General features: G+C 42.2%; 3 protein-coding genes across 9 annotated transcripts in view; 1 reads left to right on the plus strand and 2 right to left on the minus strand.

Annotated features, from left to right (window-relative positions):
- LOC136420750 (solute carrier family 15 member 1-like) overlaps nucleotides 1-10,164 on the minus strand; it is a 30,184-nt gene extending 20,020 nt beyond the window's left edge. The window contains exon 1 of the mRNA XM_066407848.1: nucleotides 10,058-10,164. The gene's annotated coding sequence lies outside the window, so the exon portion shown is untranslated. The remainder of the gene's footprint in view (nucleotides 1-10,057) is intronic.
- Nucleotides 293-11,758, plus strand: LOC136420751 (uncharacterized). 2 transcript variants are annotated; one of them, XM_066407850.1, is made up of 7 exons: nucleotides 293-449; nucleotides 3,575-4,154; nucleotides 7,970-8,099; nucleotides 8,385-8,525; nucleotides 9,297-9,481; nucleotides 9,899-10,315; nucleotides 10,598-11,758. In XM_066407850.1, exons 2-7 carry the CDS (start codon nucleotides 3,819-3,821, stop codon nucleotides 10,874-10,876), a joined length of 1,488 nt encoding a protein of 495 aa, XP_066263947.1. In that variant the 5' UTR covers nucleotides 293-449; nucleotides 3,575-3,818; the 3' UTR covers nucleotides 10,877-11,758. The 2 variants fall into 2 exon arrangements, with proteins under 2 accessions (XP_066263947.1, XP_066263946.1); XM_066407849.1 differs by lacking the exon at nucleotides 293-449 and having other exon boundaries at nucleotides 3,356-4,154.
- Nucleotides 11,759-13,313: 1,555 nt separating this feature from the next.
- Nucleotides 13,314-25,165, minus strand: part of LOC136449248 (thyroid hormone receptor beta-like) — an 83,084-nt gene continuing 71,232 nt past the window's right edge. For 3 of the 6 annotated variants that reach the window (XM_066449190.1, XM_066449189.1, XM_066449193.1), the window contains exons 2-9: nucleotides 22,284-22,340; nucleotides 21,228-21,337; nucleotides 20,381-20,522; nucleotides 19,595-19,794; nucleotides 19,035-19,235; nucleotides 18,437-18,571; nucleotides 17,798-17,918; nucleotides 13,314-17,348 (exon numbers count right to left, since the gene is read on the minus strand). In XM_066449190.1, coding sequence (XP_066305287.1) covers nucleotides 17,083-17,348; nucleotides 17,798-17,918; nucleotides 18,437-18,571; nucleotides 19,035-19,235; nucleotides 19,595-19,794; nucleotides 20,381-20,522; nucleotides 21,228-21,337; nucleotides 22,284-22,340 — 1,232 coding nt within the window. In that variant the 3' untranslated portion in view covers nucleotides 13,314-17,082. Of the gene's footprint in view, nucleotides 17,349-17,797; nucleotides 17,919-18,436; nucleotides 18,572-19,034; nucleotides 19,236-19,594; nucleotides 19,795-20,380; nucleotides 20,523-21,227; nucleotides 21,338-22,283; nucleotides 22,341-24,196; nucleotides 24,889-25,165 lie in introns of those variants that run through there. The other 3 variants (XM_066449188.1, XM_066449191.1, XM_066449192.1) reach the window with 3 other exon arrangements.

Below are 25,165 nucleotides of genomic sequence, written 5' to 3' on the forward strand. Positions count from 1 at the left end.
CGTTGACCAAACATCAATCAGATACCGTGATCAACTATTTCTGACTACTATTTACAAACTCGACACGCCTGATGATACTGGTACTTTGCAAGTGACGTGCCATACTGCCTAATGTCTAAAAGTGTATCCATCATCTACGACGATTAAAAATGTATCTAGTTGTTATTGACAGCGGGTTATTGATCGATAAAACATAATTCACCCGCTTGGCTGGCCGCCCGGAGTCTGGCGTATGCGCATTGCGTTCTGTGTGAGCGTGCTTTACACTGCATGCGTAGTACTAGTAGTTAACCTCATGAATCTTATGCAAGTGAACTGTCAGTCTCTCTGAGCTAGAGTTGTATAAGGATTACGCAACGCACCCATCCATTTTCACCTTTAAGCCAGTGGCTGACAAGCGTTTCAACAGGGATCCGACTTCCAATACCCCGTCATACATCAACTACATGGTAGGTGATATCATAGCTCTGATGACGTTTCTTTTTAGGTCTCCGCAAATACATTCAAAATCAGTTCCACTTTTATGAAGAAATGTCTTTAAACATGTACTGCGCAAATTTTGCTCAGATTTATGATGTAATGATAATGGTCTATTCAACTTCAAAATTCATGCCGCATACCATGCAGAGACTGAATTGCGTGCAGATACCTGTAAAATGAACATCTGTAAAATTCATGTTCAGATACCTTGCATTGGTGAAATTCATATTCCGATAACCAATTTGCATGCCATTCTGTTTTCACTTGTTCGGTTTTCATAACAAGGCATATATACAAAAATATTCAAAACCAAATCCTTAATATTGCCGTTAGGGTGATGACCTAAAGTCAATATGATGGTGGCTTACAGATTGGTGCATGTTTGATTTCTAATCGATGCCACTCGCCTGTTACAAAGGTACAGTTTGCATACCTCTAAGGGTTACTAATTCGTACGAACTAATATCTCTAAGGGTTGCTAATGTTCTTTTGAAAACGCGACCACTATGGTCATCTAAACGAGAATAGGAAAATCGTATTTATGGCTTCAATGATTCAACTATCAAATCAAATATAGAAAAAAGCATATCGCGTGAAAAAGGCTGTGTTAATAACGTCACAACTTACTTGTATCGTATCAAAACTTTGCGTCAAGCGTCACTACAATTTACGTCATGGTCTGGTTTTAGCGCAAAAGCCTTCTCTTTGAAGGAAATGAACTTGTCACTTGAGACCGATATAACGTCTGTGCATTAAGTACTTCAGACAAGCTATCAAAACGAACCCGTTTGTGATTCAACATGCGTACTATGGGCTGCTCTTTTGAACACTGGGTTCCTGTTCCTAGACGGGGGTTCAACTGCATTGCTTTTAACACTTTGGTCTCGCACAGCTTACTCATCCACCCACGGAGCCAATTGCCAGAAACATTAATTCAAACATTGGTTCGTGATTATGTGTTGAGTTGATCGTTAAATCTAGAAGGCAACATATTGACCAACTAACACACGCAGAAAATTGAATTTCCAATTTTGCATCCCAAAACCCACTTCCAGTTTTTAACATTGTTCCAAACATTGCGACATATTCTCATAGCAATTCAAATTGATATTGCTCTTGGTTTATACATAGATTATCGCATTTACTGCATTTGAAACAGCGTCACGACCCATTTCTATAGGATTTTACATGTTTGAAAAATGATAATAAATCTTCGTTTGGGGTATAGAAATCATATCCACAAACAGGATACGACTTTGTAAAAATTAATTTCGCGGCAATTACCTGCGTCTCGGGAAAGTCTGTCTTAAGATAATAAACCCCCTGCAGACTAATTATAATTCCCTGGAATGTACGACGCCAGGAAGTCTGCAGCTCCATACATCACAGGCAGTAATTGACTTTGATTAGGAATCCCCTTTTCCCTCCTCACAGGTTCATGGCCATGTCGATCAATCAATGGTTTTTCATGGTGTTCCTACTATGGGTAAGTGCTAGTGGTCACGTAGGCATGCTAAAACTGTTACCGTCACGACCACATGCCCATGGTAATCAGTTTAGTAGAACTTTTACAGCCTTTTCTTTGGCCCTACGCAAGTGGATATGAGATGTCAAACTAAGACTCTGAAGCAAACTAGTAATTTCCAACACAAAAATCATATTTAGCCAAATTTTTGACTGAACAGCTCAAGATTAAACTTTGTTTCAAACTGTTATATGAACGTGCAAATCGTTCTGGGCATCCCTTCCAATCGAACCCCATTAGGCTCTCCAAGGTACTGAAAGTAGAGTTGTTCTTGTGTCGGTCGATAGCTTTTTCAAAGCCATCGAGTTCCTGCGTACTTCCACTTGACATCTACCGTCATACCCACGACGTAACGCGCCCTGAGTGGGTGTACAAAAAAAATTGAAGAACTCTTCAGTTACTAACACTAGAGCAGAAATAGCGGAATAGGAGGGGAAATAATGGATTCTCTTCACACACGTGGAATATCTCTAGGTCAAAAGCCAATTGACATTTACGATAATCATCATCTATCGATCTTAAGGTCGGCTAATCTCTCTCACATCTTTCGGTCCTGGTCCAAGCTCAAACTCACTCCCTTTGTGTCGAGTCAAATCGTCGGTAAAGATAACATATCTACAATACACTCGGCCACTAGGTTTCCAGAGGGGGACAGATAAAGTAATTGAATCTTTGATTGGTTAAAGGGCTGCATATGCATATTGTGTCTACTTTATATGTGACATCTATGATAGTTCAAAACACGTTGTCGAGGAGCCTCAAACTGGCGGGATTTAAGTGCCTTGTGATATTTCAATTATCATGCGTTACGTTGTTTTGATAGTTGACAGGCTATTATGACGACACATTCTACCATTCTTTAGTCGATCCTGTTCCCGTTTGCATTGCAAGACCACCTACTATATTCCTGCATTACCATGTCAATGTGGGGCCCATTTGCCTAATTTCAGTTCCATCGATACTCTACTGACATGGAATAGCCTCGTCCTCTTTTTTGTGAACTATGCAACGTTTTGAATGGATTAGCCAAGATTTAATGCTCGTCTCAGCTTCTTCGCTATTTACCATGGAAACGACAAGGGCATAAACTCGTCACCAAAGTTCAGTAACTTAAAAGAGGATGACGGTTTTAGAAAATCTAAAAATGCTAGTTCACCTCATCATGTTTTTTATGAAACATTTCACAAGACACGACGATATTGTTGAGAGGGTTAGCAAGGACATTATATATTGTCCTTGGTTGACATTTTATACCAATCCCTCTTAACTTTCTATTACGACTTCCGCTGAATTAAAACCCTCTATAAGCACTTCTTTCCCGCGGACTGTGCTTAGCAGAGAGTGCCAGGCGCACGAGCGCCCTGATTTGCGTCAGAGCCCGCCCTATTTGAGCTTGATTTGCCTAGTAACGGACGTCACTGCCATCCAGGCGGAAAAGCATGCGGCCGGGTCATTACTGCATGCGACGCTGCTCGACTGACTTCATCACAGAATTCGAGCACGGCAGATTCGGAGGAAGGCAAGGCGGTCGTTTCCAGTCGTTTCTTACTTGCCTCTCTGTGTCTGAAGTAGGTGGAGACACAGGACTGCCCTGCAGTGGTCGAGAGAGACCGGGGATAGAGAGAGCACGCCACTTCCCTAGTGTGTAAAAGATGTGCGGCTACGCGGTGCAAGCTGACGGTCGGCCCTACGCTCAACAGTAGCTACGGTACTACAGCGCTTTCGCAATCCAGGCTTCGTGACTGTACAAAGCTGGGTTTCTCTCGTGTACCTGGCGACTAATAACGTTAAGGTCTGTGTGACTTTGTCCGAGATGGAAGGAGAGATCTTCCCAGATGATATTGACCTTCAACTTGTAGATCAACAGGACTCCGTGAGTGACTCACAAGTGCGAACGGCTGAAACATTATCCATTTTGGACGTGGTTGAAAACACGGAGCAAAGACGAGACAAACTCCGTCAGTGGTCTTCGGCAGAAAGCGTCCAGAAAGCCGGGACGGAAATCTGCAGAACGACTCACAACTCGAAATTCCGTCTGCCGAGGTCATTTCTAGAGGCGTGTGTGCGGTGCAACCCAAAGGGACTACGCATGCTCATACAACACGGACTGTCTGAGGAGGATGTCAATCAAGTCGACACGACGGGGAAGGTAGGTCTCTTTCACGCACTACAAATTCCTGATTAAATTATCAATGATGTTTACACTTTTCCCTCATTTTCTAAACCATTCTCTTAGAATATCGACAATGGGAAATGCTACTAGGAAGGCAACATTTGGTAGCAAATTCATAATATTTGCCTTTACAAGGGAAGGTAAACATAGTCTTACCTAAGAAAATACTGCTCTGTTCATTTTCATTTAAACACACAATCAAATATATGGTAACCTCCTCTATATATTTCCTGCCACTTGCTACATAATGCAATCAATCAAACAACACAGGGTGGCTGCTACTTAACCGGTAACCTTGGTAACAGTCTGGTCCAGGTCATTGACCTTATTTGTTCGAAACGAAAGAAGAAGAAGCGGAGGAGGAAGAAACGTAGCAAAAACAATATGTTTCCGTGAATTACACATGTGTTTAAGAAGCACAGGTAGTCACCACAGTGAGATAATCATTTACAGCCAACGGCACAATCTTCATATAACTAAAAAATAGATCAAAAGATCAAACAACTTCCCCCACCCCCATCAAAGGTTCGCAGCAGCACCACTACGTTTTAATAGCCTAAGGGACAACACTTGCGACCATGTTAGCTTTCATCTCATATACGCCGCTGGCGTCATTTAGATGGCATGAGGAACACTTCAAAGAAACACGTGGCAGACTCATTGCTATTGAACTTTTCATATCACAAGAAGTATGGTTAAACAGGAAAATCACCCTAGGAGATTGGAATTGTTTGACTTTGAAGACCGAGTAGAAAGAGTTTGGTTCGGGGGCATGAAAGCGTCCATGGAACATGGCTGGGTTGTTTTTGTTTTTCTATTCATGTAAAACATAGATGGGAAAATACACAGCGGTGCCGTAATCAAGGAAGCGTGTGTCGTTCTGGGGTTAGTGACCCTATCGCTGCATCCAGAAGTCGTGAGTTCGAATCCCTGCTGTTGTCGCTTATCTGACATGCACGCTACTGGAAAGGGTTGCGGTCCTCAGGACGGGACGTTTAGCCATGGTCCACTGTTTGTTATACTTGTCGAAAAGATCTAAGGGGAATTTTCCCATATACTGTGAAGTTCAACTGTTCACTGAGTTCATTTGAGCTGATAAACTGGGTCGAGATCACCAAATGACAGTTACTCAAGCAACTTGATCAAATTTTGAAACTGTCATGATTAAAATTTGAACCAGCTGCTTGAGTAACTGTTATTTGGCGTATCTTATTACCTGGATGTCTAACCTTCATCAACGCGGTTCGAGATCACTTTCACTCTAGCGATACGCTTATATTGTGGATGTCTCCCCAATGAAATGAAAGATAGCGCCACAAAACATGGGTCCTCTCAGGAACATGCCTCTCAAAAGGCGACAAAAAGTCTATTCAAGGAAAAGTGAAGAAGATTTATCTCGCAGTTTTCAGGGTTCTATACTTTGTTTGGGATTTCAGTAAGATATAACGGAGACGTTACATTGGGAGATCCGTGTCTTTTGTTCGCCCTTGCATGCAGCGGCGGCATGTGCTATTTTAGATTTCATGCCACTGGTGCTCCCAGTTTCCTTCCCTTATCCCATCACAAAAGTACAGCCATAGCTATCATTCAATAATAAATTCAAAAGCTCCGGGCAACAGCGGTCTTGAATGATTCAAAATGAAACTGCGAAATCGGATAAACCTTTTTCTCACTTGGGCAGATCAACGAATGGAAAAGGAAGAGGATAGAAACATTTCCCCAAAGGTAGCCTTCCAGAAGCTCTCACACATTCAGGTAGCGTAGCGACGCCTCTGCTCGTGTGGTTTAGTCACGCCTGAGAAGCCGACTTATTACCTGTCTCAAACACCTGAGGAGCTCATCCGTCTAAATGTCAAAATGTATTTCTGTATTTTAAAACGATACCCCAACAGACAGGTACAAATAGCTAAATGTCAAAACGTGTTCCCAAAGTCACAGCCACTCGAAATGTCAAGGTAAGCTTTCTTTGGAGTAGAAAACGATATCTTTATTCACCTTTACATCACAGTGTAAACCTTTCTCGATACACTAATGTATCAATTGGATATGCCGATATCATAATCGAATTCTTGCCACGTTTTAAGAAAGACAGGCGTAATAATGAGTTCACCGGTATATCATTTTCAAAACAGCACGCTCAACTTATATTCTTTGTTGGTATTGGTTTTTATTCTTAGACATTATGATTTTTGTATATCATTGACCTCTTATACAAAGCAATTATGTTGAACATGTGGTTTTAAACCACATAATGATTAGGTCCACAACGTCCTGAAACTAAACCATGCACCACCGGAGAAAAAATCAGAATCCTTGCATAACCGCAACGGTTCTTTTGTTGCTTTTGGTTTTTATTCTTAGACATTATGATTTTTGTATATCATTGGCCTCTTACATAAAGCAATTATGTTGAACATGTGGTTTTATACAGCATAATGTGATTAAAGCGACAGCATCCTGAAACCTAAACCATGCACCGCTGAAAAAAACAGAATCCTTGCGTAACCGCAACGGTTCTATTACGTTATATTGAAAGCCTCAATGCAGGGCACGCGGTGTCACCTTTAACGTAAATGGCGCTTTCGATATCAGCGCTATTGCCTTTATCACTAATGGGATTGGCCTCCGACTGTCGTCCAATTTCAATGTACACTGCCTGCCGATTGAAATAAAGGCCGCGAGGTGGTTGGGTTAAACGTGCTTTAGTATATTTAATCTGGAGGAGAAAGACTACGAAAGACTGTGCAAAAAGGGTTTGTATTAAACTGCATTTAATTCTTATCATTTGATATTTTTACCAACCCATTATAAAAACCGTACATAAAAACCGCACAGACCATTTCATGCGCATGTCTTTCGAATAGTTAAAAGAAAATATCAAAAATACAAGTGTACATGTTTTTGCAGTAGGGAACAAAAGTTGTCTGCACAATCTTACCTCAATTTTTCAACTAATCGATTTATAAGCCGATCCTAAACCAAGCGATTACAGCTAACGCCGTATAGATGATACTGTGCTATGTAGGAATAATGCTCTTATAACACATATTAGATGGTATCATCACGTATCACATGGTATCAACACGTATCACATGACATACGCGAGCCGTAGCGAAGCTGCGTTGCACTACTAGCTAACGAAAAAGCTTCATGCTTCGCGTCCTCAGTCTGAGGTTCGACCTTACATGGTATTAACACATATCACATGGTAAATATAAGAAGTCCAAATCTACTCAAACTCTTAGTCCCGGACTTTTGCTATGGCAAACTTAATCGGATTGAAGTTACATTCTGAAAGCTAGATCTTAGTGACGTACATCCGGATATCCGGTCTCCCTGTTAAGGTTCAGTAAGGTACTTGCTCAATGGACAGGAAACACGCCTTAAATTCTCGAACATGCTAATACGCCAAATTGCAGTTACTCAACGTAACATGCTCATTGGTTAGGCAAATCGCAGATTGACGTTGTGTATTGTGGTTTCACTTCATATCTTTGTTGGTACTCAGTATGGTAGATTATTTGAGATGTCACCATACATGTAGCTACTTACATATCAAAATAGAGTGGTTGAACGAATATGCGTTACGTACGTTTTCCTTAGATATATAGAAAAAAACAATTCCATGATCCACCAATAATTGTAAAAGCACATTCTCAGCTCATCCCATACTACATAGTCTTTTGTAAGGTTGACAAGTCTTATAGAATGGTTCCTCATATGTAGCAGAAGATGACATACGTTTTACTGTATACAATTGTTGTGTGATAACTTTTGGTTACGTATTTCAGACTGGGTTGGCTCACGCATGCGCACAGGGCAGCATGTCCATCCTGCAAGTCATCGTGCATGCACAGAACATCAACGTGAATCTGGCAGACAACGAAGGCAACACGCCTTTGATATTCGCCTCTCAAGCGGGTTAGTTAAATGCTTCTCAAATGCGTTTACGTGTGTTTTCCATTAGCATGGCAGATCGAACGTTGAAATACAATAGAAGGTTTTTCTAAGTTCTCACTGCGACGCTATTACGCATATTTCTAGTCAAGATGAACCTTTTAACAAGAAAACAAAATAAACAATTCCTCACTCTTCCTTTCCAATGCACAATTTTTTTCTGGCAGCTTCAGGGTCATTAATCTATCAATATGGCGTGACGGTCAAAGTCCCACTGAATCTCAACCAAGTCTCTACTATCTTGTTCAGGTCACCTTGACGTGCTAGTGTTCCTGCTGCTCAACTTCCCGGATGTAGCTGTGGACCAGCCCAACCTGGCCGGCATGACGCCCCTCATGAAGGCCGCCATCAACGGCAGACTGGAGTGCGCCAAGGTGCTGGTGTTAGCAGGTGGGTTTTTTTACAGTCGCCGTCGTGTTGGTACTTGGGGGTCACGGTTTGGTCAGAAGACAACGGTCCTTGGGTCAAATCCACCGACATGCCAACGATGTCGTGCCCTTGGAAAAGGCACTTTACACGACTTTCCTTACGCCATCCAGGTGTAAAATATGTGCCTGACTTCGGTTGGTGAGGTAAAAGCGTTGCCCTAGATACAGTGGATAACAACCCACTGCCCAAAAAGGCTGTGTGACTACCATTATCTTTTTCAACACTTAGAAGGGAGTGTTTGCCTGTCTGTAGGCAGTATGCATTATAAAAGGTGGTTCCGTCTGCAGAATTTAACACGGTGTTCAGTTCCAGGGACGGTTCCGTTTGCCAGAGTGAGGACAGTGTTCAGTACCAAGGACAGGACCATTCGCCAGATGGGCAATGTTCAGCAGTACCACGGACAGTTCGTTAACATGTACAGTATCACTTGTTGCACAGTGCAAGGCTGAGCACTCTTCAGGAGATTTTAAACTTGTCCTACCTGGTACAAGTGGGTTAACTGTGTACCAATGATTCAATGCTACGTTTATGAATGTTAAACATCCAGGTAAGCAAATAGAGTAGTACAATTTTTGATTCAATGATAAATATAAAAGCAAAGGGTTTATTCCATTGCTTAATTCTTTTTAAATGTTTACCCACTAATATGTTTAGCAGCTGGAGCTCAGCAGGCGCATGAAAAATTGAAACAAAGAAGGGAGTTTTATAGTTAAAATAACCCCTTTTCTGTAGGAGCTTCTACAGATAAAAGAGACTGGGGCCGTGGTATGTGTTCTGAGGAGTGGGCCCGCTACTGTGGCCGCGTGGACTGCGCCGATATCATCCGGCGGACAAGGAACAACCCTTCCCCGTTCCACCTGACCCTGCCTCGGTCCAACAGCGAACCGCATATAGCGGAGACTACCAACAAGGACAAGGTACCGTGCTATTCTTGTAGTATCCAATTCCTTCGGCGGCCCGAGACAGTCAGCCCGCACGATCTAAATTAACGCTCCGGAGAGTTGCAGCGCTAATTCAGATCCGGGCTTAGTGCCTCTGGCCGCCGAAGGAATTGGCTAACGACCCGATCCCCGGTCTGGCTCCCAGGGTATTGTTGTAGGGGAAAAGGAATGAATATTTTTCAGTCAAAGCCTTTTTTTGTCGTGGTTGATATAGCTATAGGAGAAGGAGAGCTAAACGTTAACATGCCTGCCATTGGATTCGGATAAAAAAATTGTCGAGTCCGCCGAATTTCAAGCAGCGCCAACTTAAGTCAATCACCCTATTAATTATTTTGGAAACGGGAACAATGTACTGTATGAAATTTATTTGCATTGTTTTATGCATTTCTCCAGCAATATGAAGACAACAACAACGTCAACAACACAAAGGCAAGGTGGGCACAAGACGGGAACTGGTTTCAGTCTGGGCTGAGGAAGATTCGCCGTAAGTTCAAGTCTGAAACTACCCTTAAAGACTTTATCCAGAAGAAGGAAGACAGCGCGTGTCAGTACCTTGTGCTGGTGACCAGGTGCAGCGCAGCGACGCTCCTGAAGGAGAGCATGCCTGGGAGATCCGTCAAGTTCCCGGTGGAGAGACCTCGGCCCGTCCGCCCGGGGAGCATTCGGCTGACCGAGGTCTCCGTCGACAGTGACTCGTCATCAATCGACACCTCTTCGACCACGTCTTCGGAGACAGGGTCCGCAGCGGGATCGCTCAAGGACAAAGACCTCGCGGGGCCGTCTAAAAAGAAGAAGAAAGGAAAGAAAAAGGTAAATCTAAGGCTATTTTTAAAGTAGGTAACAGCATGTTACGCTGCGAACGTATATGTTGAACTGTAATGCAGCCTTCGCATTGGACACAAAAAAGCTAGGTAATAGCATGTTGCGCTACGAAAGTCTACATTGAGCACTAATGAGCAGTATACTGTACATTTCGCAATTGATACATGTACATAAATGAAGATTTGGTAGATTTTTTTTCGGGGGGGGGGGAGATCCCTGATGGTGAATTAAAATCATAGACGTCACCTATTGTATCCCCACATTTTACAGAGCCACACCCCGAAGGTGCGAGTGATCAAGGCGCCCACGGACCCGACGGAGCTGGAGCGGAAGCTGGACAGGCATCGCACCCGCCACCCGCCGGACATGGGCGCCCTCAGCCCGCCCCCTCGGCGGAAACACAGCACACGTCAGCCGAAGGTTCCCAACAACCTCCGCCGGACCCAGTCGGAAGGTTCTAACTTGGACAACGGCTTTCAGAAGGATCCCACTACAGTGGACACTAACCTCATTGACAATAGATCAACATCTAGCGAGGCAGTGTTCTAACTATAACATCGTCAAATGCTACCTTCAGTGTTATACTAACCTTCGGCTTGACAATAGTATGGGAAATTCATTTCCATCTGTGTATACCCTTAAGTTTTATCTAACATTCATATCTAACACTTATCTGCACATTCCTGTCAATTCTATTGTGCTTATGATGAGCACTCTATATTGTTGTAACTGTAATAGTTAACTCTGATCTTTGTCAGAGGTCAAGAAGTTTTTAACAAAGAGATGAAGACACGTTGCAATTCTCCCAAGCTGTCCATCTTTCCAAAATTGGGTGTTACAAACTCGTTCTTTTTTTTTATAAACGTTTTGAACAGGATGTGTTAGAAATTTGAATGGGTTTATATCATAAGATTATGTGTCAGAATCATCATACACAGAAAAAGTGAAACAATGGTTTCGATCAGCTCAAGTTCAAGAATTCTTAACCATTACGACATAGGGTGACCCCCAATCAGCTTTCCGTCGGACAGCAAATTAATTGCAAACGCGTAAATTCAATGAAAAGGTGACAAGTTCGGATAAATATATGTAAAGAAACTATATGCTCCTTTGGTGGAGGTTAGAAACCCCCGTGTACCATGCATGTATACTGTATAGATATAACACTGCACATATACGGACAATGGTAACTACAACAGAAATCCTTATCGCTTTCCAAAGTTAAGAACTAAGGAACTGAAATCCCTTACATACTTCTTTGAAGATGTTGATGTTCTATGGCTACCTATTATACATTCAGTGACGAAATGTTGAGATCATTTAAGAGTATCTGATTTAATAATGTTGAATGAGAGTAGAATCTAACTTTCAATATTGATACAATGTACAAATGCTAAGAGATCTATGATTAAACGGTTAACCAGTGATAAATATATCGCTTGTTATCAATATTGACATTTAACTTGTAAAGCAATGCTTCAACTCCTATAATAGAATACATGCATCTTTTAAAAACATTACGGGGTCGGCAAACTGTAATGCTGACTAATTCATATGGAACCGTAACTGTAAAGTAACGTATTTATTCAGAGGTCTTCTGATATACAACTGTCATTGGATCTGTCCCTGGTGCTGAACACACATCACCACAACGGCCAGCATTCCACTGACGTTCTATGCGGGCAGTATCATACCATTCATATACACTGAACTATCTAGATTTGTTGATCATCCTCACTTTGTAAACCGCTTGGACCTCGAAGAGTGACGTTAAGATACCAGAAATCCCGTAGCGATGCATCACAGATGGCAGAAAAAAATGGCTGGTACCAATGCGCCACCAAGCGACAAAAATGTATTTTGCAGACAGAGCTGTTTCGAAATTCATAGCCGGCGCTTACGAACACAACTGTCGACACTGAAAGGGAAGGTTTACTAGGGGAGCGGATGTATACAGGCCACATTTGACAGTTGTCAAGTAAAAAGGACTCATAGCGGTATTAGATATGGCATATTGCGCCCCCCCCCCCTCTATGGTGCCACGAAAACGTCCCACGCCAAAACCCGCGAATTTTAAAAAAAGAAAGCCCCCTAACCAACCGACCGGGACAGATTATGTCTAGTATACTCTCCTGCACGTTATAATGATTCACATGATGCTTGACAAGCCCCTAAAACGTCACAATCGCGAAGAAATGTAGGTAAATTTGTAACTTACCAAAACAGTACTGGCCGGCTTGTTTCCCGCCCTTCTGATGTTTTCATGACGTCACACCGTGACGTAACTTCTCCACCTGTCGTCTGCATTACATTCGTACCTCAGCAATCAAATAACCTGAGGTTAACATCATGTTTTTATCACGTTTTGTACTAATGTCTATGAATCTGTCGATTTAATAGGTTTTGCTGGATATTCTTACAAACTGATGTTATGTGGGAAGCAATATACCGAAGGAAGAAGAGATTTAGGCCTGGTTACAGAAATCCTTGCAAAATGTAGATCAGAAAGGCCTGTATTCTTGACCATTGGGTTGGGGTTTTGACAGTGTATAACTGTGCCTTTTATCAGAACAGAACACATTCGACATCCCTTCCCAAGGTCAAGACAATCAGAGATAGCAGACTTCACCCCCTCAGGTCTGGTAAAACATATTGAAACTACAGTGCAGACACATACACACACACACACACACACACACACACACACACACACACAAGCATAACATATGCTCACGCAAACACATGCATGCACACAAGCTCACACACACAAGCTCACACACACGCATGCACACAAGTTCACACACGCATGCACACAAGTTCACACACGCATGCACTCATACGCAAACACACGCATGCACACAAGCTCACATACACAAGCTCACATACACACATGCACACAAGTTCACACACGCATGCACTCACACACAAACCCACATACACCCACAAACATAAGCTTGCTATCTTTATCATGACAAGGCACACACAGTTGCTTCATTGTGACTTTTATTATCATACTGATGACTGCTATAATCACAACATAATACACCACTTTGCCATTTGATGGGTATAGCAGAATAACATCTTCACAAAAATATTCAAAAGCACAAGGAGAGAATGCAAGAAAAAAGAACATTATTTACAAATTCTGTTTTTTCCGGGATCACTGTCTGACAGCGCTTTCCCGACTTCCAGATAGCTCTTTGCAAAAGGTGATTCAACTCAAGCACTTACACTATAATGCAACTTTATTTAATATACTGCAGTCCAAAGGCACTAGTCTTCTACTATAACTTCTGCAACACGCAATACCACACAGGGACATATAGGGCTCTATATGTGTGACACGTATATCTATCCATGACATCGGTTCACATTCCTAACTTTTACCGTTATTACAACACCAACAGTTACAATTCTGGCCAGTGAGCAGTCCCTATGTAATACCATACAATGGAACCGCACCACACTACGCAAGTGATTGTGACAAGGAAGGGCTTGTTGGAACAATGTTTCCAATATATATGAGTCCAGAGTGTCACAACTACATACTTGGCAGACATTTTTGGATCCCAACTTGGAAGTGACACCTGCATGGACCACATCGTCATGTAATTTGATGTGAAACGAACAACTGTATTGCTTGGTTTTTCTACAATAGGGTCACAAGACTTTCTCTAAGAAAGACCGAGAAAATGGCACATGGTTAATCTGTGTTAAGATGTAGTAGAGTGTATTGAAGACTCAACATGCAACAAACTTGCCCTCATTGACCAAACACTCGGATGATAACAGTGCTATCTCTTATTTATAGAATTCTCTTTTCCCACATTTTTTACTCTCCCTTTTAAGGGAATATACACAAAACATTGAACAAGTGTCCTTATGGTAGCACTTAAAAGAGCAGCAAGCGTTTTCTTAGACAGAACAAGAAATATAACATGGGCAGTCTTGGAGTGCCACACTGCATAAAACGGAGCAACTAAAAGCTCACTATATTATAAAAATCTAAAGTACCTCCCAAAATCTGATTTCTTTTTTTTCTTTTCTCAATAGAAGTGTTTTCTTTCAAGTGACAGAAAAAAAAACAAGCATTGCAAGAGATAGCCATTCTAACATAACATAATATCGCATCAAATGCTAACTTGGGTCCAACACTGTATGGGATATAACCACTGGCCCAGGATTGGCCTAGGTTTTCGTTTTCTCATTCTGTTCTTAAACAGGGGAGAAAACATGATGAAATTTCCACATCTTGAATGCTGGGAGGTTGATTGGTAAAAACCCTTCCACAGCATAGAGATATAAACCTTAGGGTCATTCCTGTTTCACAGTGTTGGTGGGCCCAAGTTGTATAATTTCAATTTCTGAATTGGAATTAATAGCACAAAAAGCATGATGAAGGTTGTTAAACAATCTTGACATTTTATGCCTTCATGTGAAATAATAAAATTGAGCATTTCCCAAAGAACCAGAATAAGCTATAGCAACCCACAAGCTTTAACCACCCTCCTCCTGATACTTTGGTGTATCATGGTAGACTTGGGGTACCATGGTAGACTTGGTGTACCAAGGTAGACTTAGTGTACCAAGGTAGACTTGGTGTACCAAGGTAGACTTGGTGTACCAAGGTAGACTTGGTGTACCAAGGTAGACTTGGTGTACCAAGGTAGACTTGGTGTACCAAGGTAGACTTGGTGTACCAAGGTAGACTTGGTGCTTAGGTGAGTCCTTAGAGGGAAGAGGGTTAGATAAATAGTATCTATAGCATGTGACACCATGTTCAATAGTTTGATGATCAGTCACCAAAACTACGAGCAATGGCATCAGATAGACCTTTGTAATGCCACGGTGAAATTCACCAGATAGATATTAAGCAGTTGCAGCGATAGATTTGGCATTTGGGCCAACCGTTTTAGGAAAACCCTGGCAAGGGACGTCTAAAAAGTCTTCCTGCTAAAACGTTGTTCAGTTTTACAGCAGGGATTTCAGTGTACAGGTATCTTGATTCTTACAGAGGGCTTAGGGGACATTTCTGGACATCGTAACATTTTTTCTTCCAAAAAATTTACCAATGAAAAAACAAGCAATGATTATTGATGACAAGGCTGCAGTGGAATGCATATTTGAACAAAGCACCATAATAAAGAAAGCCAAGATCGATATTTACACGCATGGAAGCTACGCATTTTGCCGATGCTTTTAAAGAATCAGCATAGTGACTTGACGCATCGTTCCCCAAAGTCAGACATGGACGACAGAGTACCAAGGTCACAATAGGTGTGGAAAATAATCCTCTAGTATAGCTACTGGTTGCACTCTAGATTTTCACCTGCTATGATATAATACAATAATGTAAACCATACAATTCTGACAAGGCTATGTGGATATATCTGTACAGAAACAGTTCCAGGTAAGGCAGTGGTGCACGTGACATTTTTTTTTTCCAATACTGCATTTTGACATTATGAAAACATACATACTAGTATGGTTTCTCCAAATTTTGGATCTTTCAATGCCAACAACTTGGCGGGCTCAAACAAACTTTTTGAAAAGACAAGTTTTTGAAAAGCCGTTGTCCTCAATTCTCCAAAACGACAGCAGCAATGCTGTGTAAAAAGCCTCCGCCCCAAAGGTGCAGCCAAAACACCCTTTAAGTTCCCAAGGAACTTCTCTTTACAGAAAACCCCACTGTGATCTTCTGGAACTGCTTCTGCTGCATATAGCTTTATAGTAATGTCTATTTTACATACATACTGTACACATAGGTAAGGACAATTGTGTACCCTCAGGAACATACACACTTCCGGGATCTCATGTTCATAAAGGTAGAAATACAGGTAGATAAGTAGTTTTGTGGCCCATTGTAGAGATACAGCACTCCGGATGACAAAGAACGCTATCCATATGCATTTTAAACGGAGTTATCATTGTTTTGTTTTGTGACGGAGATTATTTAACAGTTGTTTGCAGTCTTTTGGCAGTGATTAAAGTAAGACAAACACTACAAATTGGGAGAAAAATCTGGAAGAGATGGGAGCTTATTTCAGAACAAATCCTTAGGAAAATAATATAAAATATAATTGCACTGGCCCTCTTGTCACCCCCTAGGCAGCTTGCAAAAAATGGCGTGGTTCTTTGTCATCCGCTAGATACTCGTACTCCGGTAGGCCATATTGTGCGCGTTCAGCGGTTACTCGTAACCGGTAAGTCTAGATGACTTCCAGCCTCAACTCCACCCTCCTCCCTAAATGATTGACATTGCTTTAACTCCAGCCCTGCTGTTGAAGGCTGGATTTCATCAAGGCTTATTCTCCTTGAGTAAAATTACACATAAATGTTTCCATATACAAAGTGTGCGCTATACCACATGTAGGCTTTGTGGCTGACATCTGATTTCAAAAGATAGGGTCAGCTTTTAAATCATGTACTGATAATCTTTTCCTCATCTTTAGACAATACAACATTTTATGTAAAGACCATGATGATAATCTACAAAGTAAAATTTGCCTCCATTTTTTTGTATGTAGACTTGCACAAGTTAGAGAGTCAGAAATATTCTGTCCACTACCCGTGCCTAGACCAGATGGCACATTCCAGGATTGAATCCTAAAGGATTTAAGGGTGGAATGTGCCAATGTAGGAATTTGCGGGGTGTTTTTTCTGTCTAGCCAACAGGCAGTGGGCCCTAAATTTTGTTGTAGTGACTGTAATTTTTTTTCTAACATGAGCTGCTTTACGTTTTGACAAGACTTGCTTCATTCCGACTTCATAAACAGTGGGGAAGAACTCTCGAACATTTCCAAGAATAGGGGCGGAATGTCGCTCGTACATTCCATCTTCACTAGTTTGACCTGCTCGGCGTGAGCGACACTCAGCGCCCGCAAGTCCGTGACCTTCATGAGGATCTTCCCCCATAGCACGGGCTGGTGTGGCCGCTGGCGTGTGATGTAGTTCTTGTACGCCGTCAGGATGATGTCCTGTAGACGGTCGATCGACTCTTGGTCCTGCACACCTGGACGGTCTATAGAACAGGTGGAACAGGAAATACTGTTAATGCTTTGGTCACGTTTGCACCAGTGCCCGTAGGGGGTGTAGCCCCGGCCGGGCTCCAAAGCCACAAATTTGTCCTCTCGGTGTTCTCACTATTAGCTTAAGGCATCTATAATTTGTTACCGGGTCCCGGGTTGATTTTAACTCCAAGTTATAAACATCCCGGGGGCCTGGCCATGCCAAAAAATAACCCATTGGCCGCAGGGTGTCCCCCAAGGCTACATAAGGGTAAAACCCTAAAGGGAAAAAAAATTAACAGCCCGCAAACTACCCGGCTGGGACCCTTTTTCCAATTGTGACATTTAATATCCACAGCGATCCCTATACATGAAAAAGAAGTCCATCATGTCAGGATGCTTGCATCTATACAATATCCTTAAATACTACTAGTATTTACGTTTTCTTGTATTTTTGACTGACCTGCCACGACCAACAGAGCTGCTAGAAGAGCTACTTCTGTGTCATCAAGGTGTAGCTGGCTCAGGCCTTCCGCAAACTCAAACAGAGGCTCCGCCAGTCTGCCCAGGCCACCCAAGGAAACCTGCACGGTGGTAAAGGTATGCTGTTACTTAGAGGAAAAAACAAAACAGTGGAGAGGAACAACATCACAGTTACATGGTATGAGACTAAAATACTTGGAAATTAAAAAAATTTGTGTGTGTATAATTGCTTTCCCATATCTTAACCTCCACTTGTCATCTGAAGGCAGCAATGTCTCTGAAGAAGCTTCTTCAGGAATGCTTAAACGTCTTAAAGATTACACCAAAATACAGAAATATTTCTTGAAGTTCATGTTTTTTTCAGTAATTCTCTTCACAGACAACAAAACTGGTTAAGGGCTGCCTTGGTTAGGCAAAGTGCTGTACTGTAGGAGCATCCTCACTTGATAGCTTTCAAGAACGCTTACAGTTAGATGTGCAAAAGTTAGGTGTGACGGGTGCTAACGCGCTGTGTGCCTGTGAAGCTGATGTGTTATGCAGAATGGCGGTTGTACCGAATATATAAATGTAGATACAGATACAGATACTGACATGTGTATAGAGTAGAATGGGTACCGACCTGTTCTTTAGTGACCGTCAGCCCCCCAAACATGGTGATCGTCCTCCTCTGCTTGTCGAACCTGCTGGCCGCTCGCAAACACATCACCTCGAAGCAGCAGTTTTTCAGCAGCGCCACCTGGTCATCAGGCACCAACTGCAGCAGAGACACGCAAAAAAGGTCAGACTGTTGAAGTTGCTATCAAACATTCTAACTCAAGCTGCTAACTAGCTGGGCATTTTATAGGCGCCTTACACTAAGAAAACAAAGAAATTAGACGTCCTCCATTTGCAGGGGACGCCCAGAGGATGCCCTGTTTCCCTGGTGATTACATACACATGTACATGACATTGTGTTCCCCCACACACACTGCGACTGTTTTTTTTTCTCATACCTGAGACAGTATGAAAATTGATTGACATGTAAAGCTACTAGGTAATTATTTCTAATCCTGATGGCTTCCTTGATCCGGCGTGTATATTTGTTGCATATTGAACGTCCCTGTAGCTCAACTGGTAGCAGCCTCACAGTTGCCAACTGTTCCAATTACACGTAGTTGGTACCCTGCTACTAGACACTAAAAGGATCTGAACGAACAAACAAACGAAAAATCCCCCACCTTTGTAAAGCCGGGAATCTGCTTGGCGAACTCCACGACCTTGATAATGGCGGGTGTGATGACCTCCGCCAGGTGGCCGAAGATGTCCTGGTCGACCATGTCGTCCTCCATCCCCCCGGAGCTGTCCGCCTCGCGTACGACTCCGTTCTGCACCACGGGCGGTCTCGGGGCCTCGGGCATACCGGGCTTCGTAGCACCATTCTGAATTTTTAACATGGAAGCAACACGGTCAGTGTCAAACATAGCAAGACTACAAGTGAAACAGATGCTACCTGAAAATTACGGGTATCTTTTTTTCATATCCTGGATTAACTATTGAACATAAAATCCTACATGTGCCACAGGGCTTGAAATTAATTTTTCGCCTAGAATTTTAGGTGCCGCAAAAAAATGTGGGTGCACAACGTAAAATACAGTATAATACTTTACCTACTGCCTCTCTTAAGAACTTCAAACTTCCATCTGAAATTCTGTAGCTGACTTTTTTTTTAAAAGCACACAGGGTCACCCTTACTCTTCTTGTAACAATACTAAGAAGAAACAAAAGTGACACAACTTACAAGATAATATCTGTTGACTTTCTTCGGACACGTCTGTAGCCACGACGTCGTGACGTGGTCCACGATGTACCCATCTCTCTCCGTGAAGACGCAGTCAGCGCGCAGGCGCGAGATCTTTCGGATCTCTTCCGACCGGCGCCTTTCCCGGTTCTCCTCGATAAGTTTTCTTTTGGCGACACGCTTCTGTTCATCCAGAACCACTAAATGATAAACAATAAACAACAACAAACTTAACCAACCTGCTTATCACTTTTTCTTAAAATCCTGAATAAAGGTAGTTTCCTCACACTGTTAAATCTATATTCAACACATTTTATACACCCAATATCTACCATAATGCTGCTATATACTTGAAGATCTCGAAAACAGAACAATTTCAAAACGTTTGCAATGTTCTCTAGACTATCACGAATTGTATGCATTCTCCTCAACCACAATGTGAAAAGCTCCTACAAACTATCTTACTTACCCCAACTTTCCTACATAAACGGACAACCAGAAAGCTACTCTAAAATCATTGGACCCAGGGATTATATAAAAAAGTGGGGCTTTTTGTCTTCCTCTGCTTGCAAGAAAGAAGCCAAAGCCAACCTATCTAGATTGAACCAACACCATAGCTTTTTGCATAGTCTGTTGTAACATTAATGTTTCTATTCTTGTCACAATGTATGTTTCCTATGTTTCTACCGCATATGTTTCTCAACTCTATGTACAGTGTACTTGCACTAACTTGCAAATAATAAACTTTCTATGCAAAAGTATGTCAAACAGGGAGGAAGTACTTACAGTCGGTTGCCATGCCGACCCTGACGCACTTCTTGAAGCGGCACTCCTGGCACTGGTTCCGTGTCGTTTTGTCCACCACACAGTCGCCGGCATATTTACAGCTGTACTTCAGGTCTTTTTGAACAGTTCTCCTAAAGAAGCCCTAAAGAAAAAACAAAGTAAAGACAGTCAGCCTCTATCAAGGTAAAACATGATGATTTCTATTGGCTAACAGTGTAGAGTGGCTTCACAATGGCTCCTGTTCATCAATAATTGTGTTGGATTCTTCACTATGTAGAGGTTAAAGCCCTACAAGAAGAATCCCTACAAACAACATATCACATTTCTATACAACATTTCTATACAACATCACAGAAGGTTAGGTTTTAGTAGAAATATGCCTTCTCTCAATCATTGCATGAATTTCTAAAATTCCAAAGGGATCAGCCGATTTTCTCTGGCCACCGAGCCCTGCTAAATACTGCTGTGAATATGTTGCGACCCTCTGTCGATTTTAAACTTGCGCCACTTTCTGGAGATCAACAAACACTGCCAAAGTTTTTCAACTGTGTGCCCGGGGCATATTGTACATGGCCAGTCCACAGGATACACTACAGTGTCTAATTTCTTAGTTTTCTTAGTGTAGGGCATCCAAAAGACACCCTGGTGCCCTGCTAGCTAATACTGTAATTCTTGATTTGTTAATGGTAACTTCATCGCAAATATTTGCTAACTAACATTTGAGACAGTGATAAAATCAAATGTTGTAAACCACTCCCTTTCTCTCCAACCACTAAAATCAACAACCACAATATTAAATGGATTTACAGTACATATTGCCAGTTCACAGGACACACTCCAGCCTTACCTTGCAGCCTTCACATGTCATGCATCTGTAGTGATAGCCCGTGGCCTTGTCTCCACAAACAACACATGGTTCCGGGGTGTTCTGGTCCATGTAACTGGGGATGTACGGCCCTGAAAGTCACAAACACAAGAGAGACACTCAGCTTTCATCCTTAGAAACACAGTCAACATGTTGAAATCAATTTCTTTCAATTTGAAAAGAAAGAGATCTTAAGAGGACTTTTTACATTGAAAGCAAAATCACAGCATATGTGTAGAGCATCTTCTGGCATAGATTACTGACATCAAACAAGTTAAAAATATCAATTCAAAAGCGCAGAATGAACAATGAACAACATTTCCAGAAAAAGTCCTGGACGCAACCAGAGCCTAAGCGACAAAAATTAGAAACAAAATGGGGGCCTGTCATTTGACTCACTCCATGGAAATTACAACAACAAAAAAGAGAATTTTCTTGCCTCGAGAGAAAAGCAATTGACACTTTTGACTTTTTGTACACTTTTCAGTCCCTGCAGAGATCGCATTTTGTGAAAAGGGGGGGACTATAAGCTGTTGGAATGGTTGTGGCTGCAACAGTATTCAAACAGAGTCAATCATCCATTTCAAAAGTATGACTGAACTACAGATTGATGCTATTTCTGCAGGACTTTTACTATTCAATAGGGCTGCTAGCTGGCAACCATGTCCTGCAATACCACATACTGTCACCAGGTGGCGTCCTTGAGTTGCACACAAGGGCAAATGACCTGAGAGAGGTTACCACCATAAATGTGACCTCGCCCACAGGCCACAGCTAGGGATGAATTCCCTACCATTTAATTTTGCAATCTCTAAGATTTTTTTTGCATCATCTTTGGATGTTTCTCTCGACTTTTTACAGCATCAAATATGAATGTCTTCTTCAGAGAACTACAAAATGTTTCCAATACCTTTTTTATATGATGGAGGTAAAAAAAAAGTGAACAACAAGTCAACATGGGAACGACAGCGCCTTTGTTCAGTAGAGAGACTTGACAACCAAACGCTTCAACAAAGTGAAGCGTTACCATAGACTGACCTTTTTTGTCCAAGTCGTTATCGTCCATGATCGAGTTATGGTAATCGCTTGAGGTCACTAAAGGGGGAGGCAGAGAAACAAATCACGTCATTCGTCACACAAAAATTCAGGAGTGGGGGGGTGGGGGTGCTGCAGGGGGGGGGAGGGGGTAAACATGTCTAAAATGTGGGGATACACAAGCCACACAGGCAGCCAGCTGGACTGTACTGTGGGCACCATGGCGTTCCTAGACACTGGTATAAAATTGTTTACACAGCAACTCCTGAAAATTCCTGTCCCTCTTTCACAGTCCCTAACACACCCGTATGTTGTATTAAACGTTTGAAACTTTAAAAACTACAGCTACGCTTTGAAAGTTTAGATTGAATCTGTAATACCAAGTTAAAATAACCTCCTTGGTACTACTTAAATCTATATGCACAGACACTGCTTAACACTAATGCACAACTTCAAAATGCTACTTAAAATCTAAACTTAAGAACATATGTTCTACCCGTATCCTTGAAACATACGACCTTAGCAGCGACCTTAACCGTGTTACACAACAAACGTGTCGGCCATGTATCTACGCCATAAACCTGCGTCCTTCCCAGCATACTTACAGGAGAAATAGCTTCGTCCTTTACCATTATATAAAGGTCAATTTATGGTTTTACCCCATGTGTTTGCCAGCTCATGTTGGATCTATACCTTACGCCTGAACTGGTCACGTTTGACCTAACCTGTACTGATCATTTCACCTCTAGCATTCTGTCTGGCCTGTCAAATATTCTGCCACTGTTGCCATGGCAACACTGACCTATGCCCTGCAGTATCTGTCCTATCCCATCTAAACAACATTGGTGAAAAGTGAAAACAAATGGTATCTTAATCTATTCTTTTAAATCTTGGCAAAAATAGCAATTTCACTAGTTGGTTATAATATTCTAAATACATGCACATAGAACAGCAACACAAAAATCCTTATATGATTCTTTAACATGATACCCTCATTGCCTACAGCTTTCAGATAAGAACAAAGACTAAAACATGATTTATCTGTTGAGCTAGACCTTTGGTCTAGAAGGTTCCATGGAACATCACCCTGGAAAACAGCCAGACTGCTTCATATAAAACTACTAATGGCACTGGTGCAGATAAAGATGATCAATTGTTTCTAATTGTTTATCAGCAGGAAAAAACAGGCTTATTTTCTGCGGGTTCAGTTTGTAAATAAACAAACTAAACATTTTGTTTATGGGGGCGTGTTCTGAAAAGGTGACAACGCAGCAATGTTTGTCTGTCCTTTAGAGAGGAGAAAAACCTGTTCTGATAAGGTCACAGCTGGGTGACACAGCCAATCACAGCCTCTCCCTGGGAACCAATCGGCACTCCCCCTGCCAGACAGGGGCGGGTCATTGACCTCAGACCAGGTCAGCAGCCTGTCTAGTCCTGAACAAATCCCCCACACCAGAACAACAACCTGAAAAGTAGCCACGCCACGCAAACAAACAAGAACAAAGGGCACAAATCCCGGCCCTGCGGTTTGACGCAGGGCCACAGCGAACGCATCCATGACAGAGAAAAAAATACTAGCCCCTTTCCAATGCAACAGACCACAAGCGCATTAGCATACATCAATTCAATGTTGCCAGCCTAAAATGTCAACTGCGGGTCAAATGACAAGAACAGATCCGGCAAAAAATGTCCCAACACATTCAGGATATCTACAAGCTGCTACCAGATTGGTTTGAAATCACCACTAAAAAGAAACAAATCCACAAACCGTAGAGCCATCGAAATTGGGACTGGACAAGAAATGGAAAAATCCAGAAAAGGGCTGAGATCGCCCAACCTAAATGTTCACTCACCCAAACAGACACTAAAATCGGTGGAGAAAAAAAGCGATGGAAATGCTCCGGGCCTGTACACACCGTTTCTGGAATTCGTATCCTCCGGATAGTACGAGAGGTTTTCCTTCATGGCGTCCATGGTAGACCAGCTACTGAGTCCGTACGCGACGCCTTTTTACCGGATCCAGGTCACTTGCCTCAGCGCCTTGCCGTGCCTAGTGTTCAACCTCCCCAGACGAACAGTAATAGCATTGAAAACCCCCCAACCTGATCATGTGTCAGGCTCAACCAAGGTACTGAATATAGGTCAGAACATACCACTTTTCACCAATAGGGGTGGGCAGGTTGAAGAGGCTGAGATGTCCTCATCAGGACCTGAGTTTGCCGGCAGCTTTGGAAGGTGACAAGATCTTACCATGCAATCAATACAACAACCTCACCTACCAAATGCTGAAGGAATGAGGAAAAACACTTCGGAATTTTCACCAATCTTTTACACAATGCCTTAGCCTTCCAATCTGGTTCTTTTCAATGCATTTCATACTCTCCTCTACAAAATGACATTCTGTCTTAACTTTGAGGTATAGAATTACGACTATATGGACTATCTGACTTTTTTTAGTTTAAAACAATGATGTAGGAAGTGGGATGTGTTAGTATTAAATAAGAACGGTACCACACACACCCCTATGGGCGATATAATGGTATGCCCCTAACCTTGGCCACAAACCCTCCCCAGCAGGTTAATGCCCTACCCGTGTCCTCATTCTGTCAATCTGCCAGCTGAAATATTACAAGCCCCTGCAAAAGTGGGCGGGACCAATGGCCCAGTCTGGTCACACAACTAGCGCCTGATTGGCTGCTTCCCCAGCAGACTGGGCCAATCAAAATCATACCTCAGTCCCCATCAACTCCTCTGGATAAAAAAAAACATGAACTGGATAAAAATGATGCAACATTGGTGGCTTTACATTTTAGGCAGTCATTTGCTAGATTTTATCAATTCCATCTTAGTTACGTTTCATCTTACGTTTTCTAAATCAATTCCTA

This window comes from Branchiostoma lanceolatum, chromosome 15, assembly GCF_035083965.1.
Source record: "Branchiostoma lanceolatum isolate klBraLanc5 chromosome 15, klBraLanc5.hap2, whole genome shotgun sequence".
NCBI lineage: Eukaryota > Metazoa > Chordata > Leptocardii > Amphioxiformes > Branchiostomatidae > Branchiostoma > Branchiostoma lanceolatum.

Excerpts from the sequence above, each read along its gene's own strand:
- LOC136420751 (XM_066407850.1), top strand. The coding sequence starts at position 3,819 with ATGGAAGGAGAGATCTTCCCAGATGATATTGACCTTCAACTTGTAGAT. Across the intron at positions 9,482-9,898 it reads AGACTACCAACAAGGACAAG|CAATATGAAGACAACAACAA; the intron begins GTACCGTGCTAT and ends GCATTTCTCCAG. Across the intron at positions 10,316-10,597 it reads AGAAGAAAGGAAAGAAAAAG|AGCCACACCCCGAAGGTGCG; the intron begins GTAAATCTAAGG and ends CACATTTTACAG.